Below are 14,482 nucleotides of genomic sequence, written 5' to 3'. Positions count from 1 at the left end.
TTTTAAAACTGAAGTCTGTATTTCAAGACAAATGGTTAAGTGTAAGACGCATTTACAGAGGACTGGAAGTCCTTTGATTTCATTTGGAAATTGTAACAAGGGGTGCAGATGAGCCCTAATTAGGCACTTGTTTTGTGAAACTGCGTGAGATTTATTTCTAAGGCAGATCTGTACCGTGCAAGGTCTGTACCTTTATCATTAGGGATAATAGTTGGGGTCTGAACAAAGACAGGGTTGACATTCAGCCTGGATCTTCTGACCCTTTCATTTAAGTGAAGGAGTAGAGAGTGAACATGAGTTTACAATGCTCTTTGGTAAGAAAAAAAAACAACCTTTGTCTGTGTTGGCAGATGGATGAGGCACCCACAGATTAGTAAACACATCGCCAAAATACTTTAGGTACTTACATACTAAGTTGTTTTTAAAAGTTAGTTCTTTTATTTATGCTATATGACATATTTACTGAAGATTGCCCACAACAGGCTCTTGTGGGAAACAAGAAAGCAACGTCTTCAGTCATGAAAGGATTCAGTCACTTTCCTCGAAGGTGGTGCTGTAGTAAAAATGTTAATGCCCAATTTCTCATCGGCTGACACAGAAGTCCTAGGACAGAGTTGGTATTTGCTTCGTGTTCAGTGCAGATGTCCGTCCAGCCTCGGAAGAGAAAAGGATGTGGATTCATAATGGGGTGATGTATTTCTGTGCTGTAGATGCAGGAAATTCTTAGGAGCTAACCAAGATGAAATGCAGTAAATGGAGATGTTGTGATGACTTTGTGAAGCTGTCCAGATGTATTAAGATTTTTCAATCCCTTTCTATTTAGATCAATGTATTTATTTATTTATTTTTCCAAAGAATGTTGCTAATTGCATGTTCGAGTGTCATAGCCAGGCATCTTGTGCAAAATACTGACTGCGAAGAGAAAGGCAAGACCAGCTTTAGTTCTAAGAAACATTGTCAAAAGTAATGTGGGAGAAAGGGGAATTCACTTTGCAATGCTTCATGTAAAGTGCTTGTCAGATGTAAGGAAGAGCCTGGATGCTTGGTAGCATGCTTGCAGAACAAAATACCAAGAAAATTAGATTATATTCAGAAATGTCTCCAACTGTAATGCTTTGCATATGTTGCTTTACCCATAAGGGGGGAGAATGGAGGGACATTTTCTTAAACTTTTATAAAGGTTTTGTTTCTGTTTGACATGTATGCTGTCTATACCGATTTAACTGAAATCAGCTTTGAGACACATGTTTCATGCAGAATAAGCTGTGCCTTTCTTGCAGAAGAGAATTGAGGAATTTTCTTTTGGTACGGTTGTCCTGTTCATTTTTAAGACATTTCAGTATTTTTTTCTTTGTATGTCAGGTGGAGATTTTTGGACTCAATTCAGAAATTTCACTAATTTTCAAATATTTGTAGGGCAGTAAACATTAGGTGGACTGTTGAATTTGTAATTTCACATGCCAGATTGTACAGTTATTTCTAATGCGTCTTGTCATGAAAGCATGGGTCAGTTTATAGATCTTCCTGTTTTCACTGCTTCCAGGTATTAATTTCCTTCAGTTTGAAAGCTTACTAGTTCTTTATGTCTAATATTAAGGCTTAACTGAAATTTATCCATTTATTTCACAATTATTGAAAATAAACCAGAAAATTTATCTTAGTTTGATGTGAAATTTACTACATGTATAAACTAAATGCCTTAGGTACCGAGGAAGTCACTAATTTAGAGGTGTCTCGTTACTGAGACAAACTTGCAAAACCCCCTGAATCCCAATTCACAAATTGGTTATTCGTTTGTCAGGGGATATTTCACATCTAACACATAAGCCTGCGACCTTTAATTAGAATTTTGCAGTTTGTTTTATGCCCCTTGAGGCTGACACCTTGAAAAATTTTTTTCTTGATTTCTTATTGCTAATAAGCATCTTTCTCTTCCCCTCTGGTACTTTGAAGAAAATGATGCAAATACACTTAATTACAGTGGTGGCAATAATTTGTTAGCTGAATATGTGATCAGGCAGATGCAAAAATGATCTGATTAGATCTGTGATCACACTGGAAAGAAAGGTAACACACTGCTACATTTAAGAGAAACTGTTCTTTTTTGCCTTCCCTTTGCAGGAGGGAAGAAGCATGTCCCGTCTGTCTCTAACACGGTCCCCGGTGTCTCCTCTGGCTGCTCAAGGAATTCCTCTCCCAGCTCAACTCACCAAGTCCAATGCTCCCGTGCACATCGATGTAGGAGGACACATGTACACCAGCAGCCTGGCTACCTTGACAAAGTACCCAGACTCCAGGTAAGACCTTGGCATTTTCAGGCTCGCTGCCCATTTCTGTTCATCGCATGGAAAGGCGCATGTACCTGTGAGGAATATTTCGGTGAGAAATACGATTTATTATATATTCACTAGTTATGAATAATTCAGTTTCCGATTTATATAGTAACTTCACTGGGGTTCTACAGGAAAAAAAAGCCTGTAAAACTTATGTATTATTTAGAGACTCTATTAATTTTCTCTTTCAACGTCTTCTGCACTCGTCTGATACGTTTGAAGCACCTGTTGGTGTGCCGCCCTAGATTATTTCCAACTGTACCAAGCAACTTCTTTCCTTCAGATTTAGGGGAAAAAATTCCTTTGTTTTCTTCCTTTAAGAAAACAGAACAGCTCTGTTACACTAGGGCTCATGGATGCTTCTGTCGGCCAGCCAAAATCCTAACCTTAGTGGTAGTTGTGTGCCTCGGTGTCAGTGGTCATTTTCTTTGGGCGGTGGTTGGCAGACCTGCTCGGTCTGCTTGCAGCTGCAGATTAGACTGAATCTTTGCATGTTTAAAGGTAGCTGATCTATGCTGGACAGGTTAGTGACATGTCTGACAAGATTTATTTGGATCTGGCCAGTATTATCACAGAGTGGACTACAGATACGTCAAATTCTGAATAGATGTGGCATGAGAGTATATTTGTGTGTATGACACAGAGGCTCTTTATGATTTGCCCGGCTCCCAGTCCTGCGGGTTACTGGGCATTGTGAAGGATGAGGAATCTGGAGCAGCATCGGGCCTGTGACAGTAGCGTGGAAGGCACCTCTGTTTTAAGGGTTAAAGCATATTCATTGGAGCACTACGTTAAAATACATCCGATTTAGATTTACAGTTACGATCGCTAAAACAATTCAGCTTTTTGTCATTCAGACTGCTTGTTTTTCGGAAGGGTAAGTGCCTCATCTGTAACCAAGAGCAGCTGTGGATGTGCAGTGCCGGGGTGCCCAGCAGACTGGTTAAAGGAGGCACTATTGACTCAAAAGCCCAGGTCAGCAGGTTTTGTTGCCAGAGGTTTTTCTACCTGCATGGCCAGTATTTCCATAAGGGATAGATATATTTTTTTGGTATGCCAACCAGTGTAAAGCTCTAGTTTCATTTGAAGATTTTTCCTTTAAAAGAACTAGGGAATTTTACACAGATTTGGCAGGTTTCCCAAGCAATAAATGACATTTGTGGAGACACCTTGTAACGCCTCTGATGTCATAAAGCATATGGCCGTGATTTCATACCGAGGAGAGGGAACTGATGAAATTGTCTGTGGAAAATAAACAATTATTAAAATACATATATTTTATGGCTAGGCCAAAGCAGTATGATTTTTCTGGACAGTGTCTGTTTAATGATGTCTGTGTGGTACTTCTTTAATTGTAGGGGAGAAATGTCTTCAGTGAGGAGGGATTTATAACAGAAGCAGACAAACGCTTCGTAGTATTAAAAAATACAGGGAAGATTCAGCAGTTGTAATGGAGTAGCACCTCTGTTTCCACATTTTAAAATATCACTGATGACACAATTTTAAAAATATGCCCCATATTAGACTTACTTAATAAAAATTTCAGTTATGGAACCTTTGCGAGAATATACATAAATTCACAGATTTTATTTAAAAAGAACGGAGTACTGATCTAAACCACTTTCTTTTTTTCTTCTGTTTGCTAAATAACAAAAGTGCATTTCTTCAGGTTTTGTACTTTGTTTAAACTAAAAGTACGAAACTGTGCCTTACCAGAGCTCACGAGCTGCCTGGTGTTTTTCTGTGTATTGTCTTACGTTTGTATTGCTGTGTTATCTCAGAAGGCTTGAATGCTTTTTCAGCTGCTGAAACTTCAGTTCTCACTGGAGTAACAGCTTAGAGGATGAGACCTGTAAATCACAAAGGTTAAATAGTAGCCATGTATGCTTTTACAGCAAAATATAAGCCTTCAGCATGCTAAATAGGACGTATTGCTACATACGTTATGAAGGAGGGTTATATGGATGGAGGGTAGACTGTAATTTTTTATTTATTTTTTTAAAATTTGGTGCATAGCCGTACTCCGCCACACTCCAGAGCTTTCTGGATTATTTTGGACAGCATATTAAACTCTTGGTTTGAACATGAGCTTAAAAGCTTCAAATCTAAGAAATCAAACAAATTTGTAGATTGTATTTCAGCAAAGGATGTATGCTGAAATGCTTTGCTAAATCTTAGCTCCAGTCACATAAAATACAGTTTGCACTCACTAAAATTGAAAGCTGTGGGAATAAACTTCCTGCTTATTTGTGTTATAACCTCTATTTCTTTCTCTGTGCTCCAAAATCCTGAGTAGGCTTTTAGCTTGTAGTATATGCTGTACATGTATGTTTAAGGACACATACAGATTGTGAGCTTGTGTATAAGTACGGTCAGGGTATGCATACACAGAGACATTACATGGTAATGGGAAACAGAAAAAAAAAAAACCCAAACCATCAAATCGTGTTTACCCTTCCATAGTATTTTGAGGAGGCCGAATCCTGTTAGGTCCTGAACAAACTCAGTTCACGTTGACTTCAATGGGAGGGAAGAGCTCTCAGCAGCTTGCAAGATCAGGCCCAGCAGGAGCAAGTATAGGTATGACCAGTTCCTGCCTATACCTGCTCTCCAGTCACCCCTCTGGTATGATATAAATTACACCTGACAGCAGGCAGTGTGATACATTTCTTATTGTAATTTGTTAGGATTGACTGTGCTCAGCGCGCTCACCTCGCTCTGCTTGGCTGTTCCCAAGTTAAGTGGCTGGCTCTAATTTGGGGAGAGAAAGGACCCAATTCTGGAAGTCTTACTCATGTCAGCGGATGGCTGGTGATGTGAACTCGGAGGCCAAATATTGCATTTCAGTGATCCCACAGTTGTTTCAGAATAACTTTGTCAAAGTCTTTGATGTTTTTTGTATAAGTGCAGCTGCTGTGAGGAGACCATTTGTCCATTGATTAAATTTGCATAAGTAAAAGGTGCCAGATTAGGCATTAAAGGGGGTAGATGCCCTCTTTCCAGTAGATTTTTATGGGCTACATAAATTCTGTCATCTAAAAAGGAGAGAATTTGAGTAGTGTACCACTGGTGTGACAAAGGAGAAGAGGGTTAAACAGTCACTGTCAAAGATGATTTCTAAACCACTCACACTCACCTTACGTACTACTTTTACACGCCGTTCCAGTTGGCTTGTTGAATGAAACACCGTGCAAGAAAGCAAGCTGGCCTTTCAGAGGGTGAAAAGGCAAGGAAAATGAAAATCATAGAAAAGAAATTGTGACCAACAACAGCATAATGATGGTGGTCATGGAAATTATATCAGAAATGATTATAATTAATTATATCATGGAAATTATATCAGAAATGATATTATTAATTCCTTTTCTTATAGCTACTTGAGGCTGCTTTCCCTGCATACCCAAATTGCCACTAAAGTTAACAACCTTTAGAGGTACAGTGAGGCTGACGTTCGCTTACCTGTGTCTGAGCCTCAATTTCAATAGTTTATTTTCAGCAAGTTCTCCCACCAAAACTCCCAACTCTGGTAGTCGTGAGTTACAGGTAGAAAGAAGAAAATACTGTTGAATTCAGTCTAGTGGCTCTTACCATTAACAGCTTATTTCTAAAGTAACTGGCAAAGTAGACAAATTATTCATCTTTGAGGGCATTTCTTCTAGAAATTCCATTCATATTTTCACCCAGAGGACCTCTAAAGCAGCCCCTTCACACATTGACACTTGAGTATGGATTTATATGACAGATTGTAAAGGCTGCAAAAGCTCTAGCATATCTATAAAGTGAGTTGCAATTTGTATTTATCTAAGGGAGTGAGACAATTCTTGCATATAAAAAACAAGCCCACACCAAAAGTCCAAGCTCCTAACGTGCAGTCAGGAATACCCAAAGGCATTGCCAGATCCTCCAGTCTTACTCCCACTGAACTCAGTGGCAGACATCTCATTGACTTCAAGTGGAAAAGAAGTAGAACTTCCAAATCCCTGTATACCACATCAAGCCCCAGCTTCTCGATTTCACTGGAAATTCTGATATCACTTTGAATTTCTGTTAGAAAGTAGAACAAGATGTTTCATCAGAAGCCTGTCCTTTTCACAGCCTTTTTTAACTCAGAGAATCGCTGTGAGCTCTGAGTTGTTCTGCTATAAAAGGTAAATATATTTAGCTTACATTCTTGGTTAATTAGTATTTGTTGTATAACCCTCTGTTAAAGTTAAGTATGTTCTTTTGTTTGAAATGTATTTATAAAAGCTCATGCTTTCTGTGGTGTTAGTCACGTGACAGAAGCGAGCAGGAATAATTAATTGAAGTGGGGATGCCTTGATGGGCATGGTGTGGGTGCACAGACCCCAGGGAGCTTCCCCCTGACAGTTTGTAGCGCGCTGTGTTTGGGATGTCTCTGGTCCCAGTCTTTCCTCTCCAGGAGAATGGAGCTTTTTGGCCCATGGAACACAGCCCAAGGCATGCTGAGCCAGTGCTAACATAGTGCAAGTCCTGATCTCGGCTCTTGGGGCACCTGGGCTTTAGCACCCCCTTCTCTGGAGGCTCCATCCTCCAAAGACGATCAGCACAGGCTTTATTACTGTTTCAGAAACTAATGACATGATCGTAGCTGTTACAAGACGTAGTAGAGTTTTCCAGGCATATACCTGCCTCATTTTCCTCTGAACCCATGGACTTTTTTGGTGATTTACAAAGGAGTCCCCTAAAGCATGTGTCTTCTCCTCTGAGTGTTTCTTGTCAAAACAAACCATCATTCTTGTATAGACCTCAGACAAGCTCTCCTACCAAACATGACCTTTTGATTCTAGGTGCTGTGTAGGTATCTGTGGTTTTTAATTCCCCTACCTTTTCCTCCAGCACCTCCATCTCTCTGGTTGCTGCAACTCAGCACTGACGCCTGAGATCTTCTGCTTCCCCACACTTTTCTGCAGCCACACCGGGCTGGACTGAGTGCAGGGGAATGCTCTTCTCCAAATTTTAGGACCTCTCTGTTGTCCCTGACAGAACATGACTGATGATGCTGTATAGCCAGATACAGTGGTTTCATAAGCTCAAACACACCTGCTACAGAGATCTACAAGACAGATTTTCCACATCATCCCTTAAGGGCTCCGTTCTGGATCCTGCTCTGCACTTCCAGGGAGGGAGCAGGTCAATTCTTTACGCAGATATGTTTAGGATATATAATTCTCCAGACTTGGCATACCCAAGAACATCTCACATTTCTTGCTCGTGTAGGATCAATCCAGTGTCACTCGTATAATAACTTATTTGCTAATTTCCCCTCAAATCTGTGTATTATTGATGTTACTGCCTGAAAACAACGTCTGATTAGCAAATTTTGTCTCTTAGCCCATGCTGGCAGTCCTTAAGCAAGGCCTGTACTCCGGACAGGTTAGGTGGAATGAAGACTGGATTTATTCATAACCAGAGATTGTTGGTGGCTGCGAAAGCACAGCACATTCGAGGGCAGGATCCTGGTCCGGAGCAGAAGCGGTGTCAGCTCTCCTGGGCCAGCGCAGCCTCCTGACAGCCCTGTGCCGCAGCAGTCCTGCACGACTGTGGCATCAGTAGCGTCCATCCTGACTTAAGTGTCTCCCAGACCTCTTTGTGCCATAGCCGTTCCATGCTGCTCACCCAACCCCACATCTGGGTGGGGTTGGTCGAAGGGATGGTGCCTTCAATCCCTCTCTCACCCTTGCATACCCACTAAATGACACTGTTTTAAGCAGAGTGAAGGATGCAGGCAAGCATCCTGCCATGGCACATTTCACTCTTCATAAGGTACTGCTCTTCTCACCGAGGTCAGTTGTTGAGTGCCCTGTCTGTGGTGACACCAGGCTCTGACACTTGTGGGCTATGAACTGTTGTATATTACCCAAAAGGCAAAGAGTTTCTGAGTCGGAGCCAGCAGCCCACGTTCAGGCAGAGCGCTACAAAATGTGCCTGCATGTGAGCTGCAGTGCAAAGCTCATTAATTTTAATAGGTATTGTGAACTTAAAGCATACACAGACTTTAAAGCAAAACACCTGAAGAGGCAGGAGCAAGTGTTTTTCCTGCATGTTACAAATGCTCAGATGCAGGTTATGGGCATGGTGCGTGAGCACTGCGCACACATAACGACACTGCACACCGGTGTGGCAGCTCTACAGAGAGGGGTGAGCCTGCCAGGGCTGCCCGGGGCTCTGCCATTGTTTAAGGCGATCAGGTGTGTGCTGCAGATGAGGACAAGTAAAGGAGCCGAAAGCCTGAGGTTTTGGTTATATGCAGCATCAACATAAGAATTTTCATGGAGATGAAAATAATTTTCGGTTTCATTTCATGCACCTGCAATTTAGAGCTAAATCTTTTGAGTTTTTCTTATTTGATTGTTGGCTGGGAACATCTCTCTTTGGTTTCTAAAGGGAATTTTGACCAGCAGAACGCTTAAGGAAAAAATCGTTTTAAAAGCACCTTTCCCTTTCCCATCCTCTCTCTCCCTCCCAGTCTGGCTGCGGATGTTGCACTTACCAAGAGTGGGAGCTGGAGCAAGTGAAGGAACTCTCATTGCCAGGCTGCTGAATCAGATAGTGTAAAATGAACCAGTCTTTCCCAATCTGCGAAGCCAAGTATTGCTGTTTTGTACGGCTGCTGGATGGCTGAGGTCACACAAGTCCGTGCAGTGTTCCAGTAAGCTCTGGGAAAGGTGTGAAGCATTAGTTCCTATGGGCAGATGTGCATTACTGGTAGGACGCATCCAGCACAGCTCCCGGGCAGCGTGCGGGGCAGAGCGCAGCGGGTGGAGGTGAGGAGCCATTTGAACTGGCAGGACTTGCCCTGGTCCTGGGTCTAGGAGCACCAGGGCATGACCTGTGCCAGAGGAGGGGCACATGGCTTAGCCTCTATGGAAAATAAAAATAATCTGTAACAGGGATCTAATTACAGCTGGGAATGATGATGTTAGATACCCTGTCTCTAGTTTTCACTAATGGGAAAAAATCCTGGGTTCAGGGTGTGGCAGAGCCCATGGAAATACACCATGATAGCAGATTTCTAGGCATCACCCAGGGCTGTTGTTGCACAGCTGGACTGGTGGCTTTGGGGGTAAAGGAGAATAGTCCCTGTAACCCTAACTCTTCACTCCAGTGACTTGGGGAGACAGGAGGGAAGGAATTTTTATGGAAACTGATTCTTCAGACCTGTCTGTGTCCACCTCTCCAGGATCTCCTACTAACTGGCATGTAGGGAACCACAGCAGAGCTGAGCTGTCTGCTGTGATAAAGGTGTTTACTCCTTACTCAACTTCATAACCACTGCCTTGCCCGGCACAGCCACTTGCCCAGGGACTGCCCACAGGCTCTGGAGAGGAAAGCAGAGTTTACCCTTTGGGAGTACAAATCTTACTGTAATTGGGTGCTGAGACTGGGCCCTGTTGATGAATGAATTATTTGTGTGTTTACTTGGAATATTTGATGAAACGTACAAGACAATACTGCCAGCTAGTCTCTGACGAACACTTTCTCAGAAATTACTGGTTGTCTGTATACATTTACAGCCTGGATTGTGTGCAGTTCTAGGCATAAATGGGTATTATGGCATCTAGGAAGGGACAGACCAAGCTGGTCACGGGTAGGAGAAGATAGCAAATCACACTCATCTGACTTACAGAAATAAAATTATGGCTGTGTTGCTACACCTGGCACAGGCTGCCCAAACAACCTGAATTTGAGAAAGTTGCACATTCCTATCCAGATACTAGCTTATTCAGCTCAGCTAGTCAAAAGAGAGAACAGGCATCTCCATACAGCCTAGCTGTGGTCAGGAGGGATGTCACTTAATGGCCTCTGAGAGGAGTCCAGAAGATGAACATTGAACAGTATGTCCAGTACCTTTGGTGCAAAACCCAGCTGTCCTTGTCTCATTTTCTGCTCTTCCGTTTCTTCTTCTGCAATGATAACATGACTCTAGCTGAGTTACACTTAGCACATTAGTAATTCCCACCCTTCCTGTTTACAAGAGATTGAAAACTAGTATGGTTTATTAAAATTCAAAAAGAGCAGCCAGCAGACAAGGAGACCAAAAATTCAACTTTTTTGTTTGTTTGTTTGTTTAGCACTCTATAGCAGTTTCTGAGGTTAGTTGGTCAAGTTTGTCATTCCCTTCATTGCTACTTTTTCTTACCACTCACCTGACAGGGTGCTTTGGTGCCAGCAGGACAATTTAAATATTTTTCAGCAGCCATTTTCAGGGCAGTAACATGAAAAGCATTAGCACATTTTGAGAAACCACTCCTATAGGATGCTGTGGAAGTAACCTGTCTCCTCCTTTTACGTGCTGTTAGTGGAGGATGTTTCCTGCCGATGAGCATGGTGTACTGCATGGAGTACTGCACCTGTGCTGAGGTTCATAGGTGTAGCAGCTTTACACTTAAAGCAAAGGGGAATTTCCTTTATTGATTGTTTCTTCATGTGCTGTGCATCCAGCTCTCTGATTGCATGGAGAGGAGTTATGTAAAAATGTGGATTCAGTAGCTTTGTACTGGAAATCGTGTCCTGAGGTCACAGCTAACCACCATACCAGTGGAGCAGACAAGGCGTTACCTCTTCATATTTGGTCTTTGAGTACACGTCACTGGTGTTTGTCTTTTGGTTTATAAACTTTTGATTTATAAAGACCCTGCAATGGCAAGTAGACCTGGTCTGCTTAGGGGGATATTTCATGAACTGCTTAGGAAGTTTATAAAACAGGCTCCCTAGATTATGAAGCAAGGGGGTATCTATTTTGCAAGGAACATGTTATGAAATGAATTTGTCTCTAGGCCTAACTTAATTATTTTAATGATCCCACTGGTGGTTGTCGTAGGTGTCGTTCTGTGTATATATTGTGACCTACATGCTTGTGATCATTTATGAAATCTAAGATTTAAAAATACATTGGACCTTATTAATTCCTTGCCTTACTTTCACTGAAATAAATGGAGGTGGTTTGGATGTTGGTATGTTGGGCCAAATCTCTCTTCCAGTGAAGTCAATGAGAGTTTTACCATAAGTGTAAATGGAAACAAAATAAGCCCTATTCTTTTAGAAAACTGCCCTAGTAATAAACCTGGCCAGAGTAATCCCTAGTGTAACCCTGTTGACCTCTGTGGAATTACACCAGGGATGTATACTGATGTGATGTGTGGAGAGGAGTTACAAGCATCTGAACTTTGTAGTAAGATGCTTCTGCTGGGTATCCACAGTACTTGGTCTCAAAAAGATCTGAAGGTTGTAAAACTAACAGGCAAATGAAGACGAAGCATCGTGCACTTACGGGTACGTGCATGTGCCTTTCCTGGTCAGACGGCTTTCGTAAAGAGATGACTCCGCTGGTTTTGAAGGAGTTATTCCAAATTTGTACCTGTATAACTGAAATCAGAATTAATGTATTCATGGGTTAATAAAATCTTTAAGAACAAAGTGCATATTTAAATAGAAGAAATATGCAGGCATGCAAACACAGGATTCATATGTGAAAGCATAAGGGAGGCTAGAGCTCTTCAAGCACAGAGTAGCAAGATGGTGTGGAGGAAATCACGCTGTAGCTGACGCAGGTCGTGCCCCATGCTGCTGCTAGCCACATTGACTTTGCCAAGTTTCTCTGCTGCATGAAATGTAATAAATTGAGGAGCATACCTAGCCCTTGCAGTACCACAGCTTGCTCCCTTGTGCTGTACTGACATGAAATGCATAATCTGGTGACTAAAACAGGTAAGTATTGTCAGTCATTATCATCCCTGGTATAACTCCGTTGATGGAGAGTTACACCAGGTTGGTGGCTCTCCTAACCCAGTTTGATAGCTGGGAAAAGCTGCAGAGCTGGAATTAAACTACAGAGTTATAAACTCATGTCTCTGTGCTCTGTCCACCAAACTGCCTACTCCTTCATCTCATCTGCTGTGATTAGCATGTACTTCAATCTTGTGATGCTTAAAAAAGAAATGACAGCTGTAAACATTTTGGAGGTTTTTTTTGTTTTCACCTGATTGCGCTCACTTGAAACTCTGCCAGTCAGAATGGCTGTTAGCTTCACATGTGCGCACGATTGCATTCCGTATTGATGCAGTCACTGTGACGACTGCCTGCCTGTCAGAGCTGGGCACCAGGACAGATAGGCTGAGCAGACGTATTCCGGTGTTCACCTGTACTGTGTTGATTTCACTCTACTGCAGTATGGTATGCATTCAAAGGCTAAAATTGCTGCTTTTTTATCTGCTGAGGACCACATAAAGCAAAACCTGAAAGGAGTCCTGCACGTGGATGCTGGGAAGCTATTATGCAGCATTTGCACCGTTACTCTTGGTCAGACTCAGAAGGGATCAGTTGGCAAGCATTGGAGACTGAGATTTGCACCGTAAAGCTGAAACGCTGAAGGAATCCCAGTCCAAAGGGCAGGCTTCCGTTACGCCTCTCTCCTAATGGAGTGCAGATGCTTCCAGTGCTGCAGGTAATCCATTTAGATCTAGTAGATGCTTTTGCAGCAGCAAATCTCTCTCGAGAAAGTGGACGATGAAAACCAGGGGCTCTTTTAACCTCTTTGGTGCCATACGGTGTTATGCCAACAAGTTATTCTGGTACAATTTATATCAAAGGCTGCAGCTTTGGCATTTGGGGAATGTGGTGTGCCGTTCGGGAGACCGCTGCCTAAAATCTGCCATTGCAAAACTGACGTACAATTTCACGGACAAATTTGTCTAGTGGAGCTCCATGGGAACCAGTAAATGACAACAGAGAGAAACTGGGTCCTCTGCTTCTGCTGGGGTTGTCTGGGAGGGAACAAGGGCTGAATTTGGGCCGGTGGTACTTAACACTGCTGTTGAATGAGGAAAAAAATAAATCTTTATTATTATTTATTAAATGCTTTTTAATCTTACCCAGGGCGGGGAGGAGGAATCATGCATGGATTTGTAACCAGTTCCAAACGTATTTCCTCTTCTGTTCACATCCAGTTATATTCTGTTCGCAGACGTGAGGGTTAAAGCTGGGGTTTGCTTCTGCTTTCAATTAAATCAAAGGATGTTTTGGCCTTGACTTCACTGGGACCACAATCAAATCCATGACGATAGTATTGTATTTAAGAATGAATCTCTCGCAGTCACATAAAAAAACCAGGTTCAGCTTTCAATATCTCATCAGAATCTAACACTTAATGGTTTTCTTACTATTTTTAAAGTTTTTGCTAAGCTTAATTCTGTAGGGCAAGTGTCCTCTGTGCAGCAGGTGTATTGCTGTCTCCTTCCCAGGTGCAGGTTCCGTCTCCATAGCCCCCTTTCTTCGGGAATGTGGCTGTGGAGCTGGGCTTTTCCCAGCGGACGTGTCAGTGGGTCACTTCCTCTCTGTCTCTGCTCTCCGGCTGCAGTAACAAAAAACTTACTGGAAATTCCTTTCTGCTTCTGCCTTTCATCTGCCAACGGCTTCGGCTCACCAGCAAAAACTGTTACACAAGTCTGCCAACTTGGTGTGGATATATGGGCTTTGGTGGTGGTTTGCTCTTCAAAACAGCTTTTTAACCAATCATTCTTGACGTGTTCAGTTTGTTTAAGTGAACAGCCAGGAAAAATATCTTGGGTGTAGCTTAATCAAATGTAAGAATAAACAGGAGCATCATTATTCATCATTTTAAGTGTGATAACAAAAATACAAATCGAGAGAACTGGGTGCAACTTGCCAATCACGTACATGCTTGTAGAGAATTATAACCAGTTACAGTCTGCCTGTAGCTCCCCGCGATGTCTTCGTGCCAGAGTGGGTGGTGGTGTGAGCTGTATTGGAGGTGTATGGTAGCATAATTGCAGCAGCGTTACATTCTGGGACTGAGCAAAATTGGTGTAGTTCACTCACTGGAGGACGGAAGGATGGGCTGCAGGAAAAGCAAATAGAGGAGGAATGTAACATCAGCTGTTTTTTTCCATATTATCATTGTCGGCCATTCCCTGCTTTACCAATTCTGCAAATCAGCATACCAACCAAGTGCCCAAGCAGCATGGCCAGTCTCTTTTAAGCAGAAAGCTAATTTATCCGTACCCAGAGAGGCTGGCATCATTCCTGTCCACAGCAGTGGAGTGTCCTGACGCAGCAGAGGCACCGTGGGCACCGAGGCTCGCCTGGTGTTCCTGCTCATCCCGGACAGT

At 42.5% G+C, this 14,482-nt stretch overlaps 1 protein-coding gene across 1 annotated transcript in view; it reads left to right on the top strand.

Annotated features, from left to right (window-relative positions):
• Window positions 1-670: 670 nt before the first annotated feature.
• KCTD15 (potassium channel tetramerization domain containing 15) overlaps window positions 671-14,482 on the top strand; it is a 39,356-nt gene continuing 25,544 nt past the window's right edge. The window contains exons 1-2 of the mRNA XM_010296888.1: window positions 671-688; window positions 2,122-2,297. Of these exons, the coding sequence (XP_010295190.1) occupies window positions 671-688; window positions 2,122-2,297 (194 nt within the window). The remainder of the gene's footprint in view (window positions 689-2,121; window positions 2,298-14,482) is intronic.

The sequence above is a fragment of the Phaethon lepturus genome, unplaced genomic scaffold (genome assembly GCF_000687285.1).
Source record: "Phaethon lepturus isolate BGI_N335 unplaced genomic scaffold, ASM68728v1 scaffold34080, whole genome shotgun sequence".
Lineage (NCBI taxonomy): Eukaryota > Metazoa > Chordata > Aves > Phaethontiformes > Phaethontidae > Phaethon > Phaethon lepturus.
Note: the sequence above shows the minus strand (reverse complement) of the source record. Positions and strands in the feature narration are given on the sequence as shown.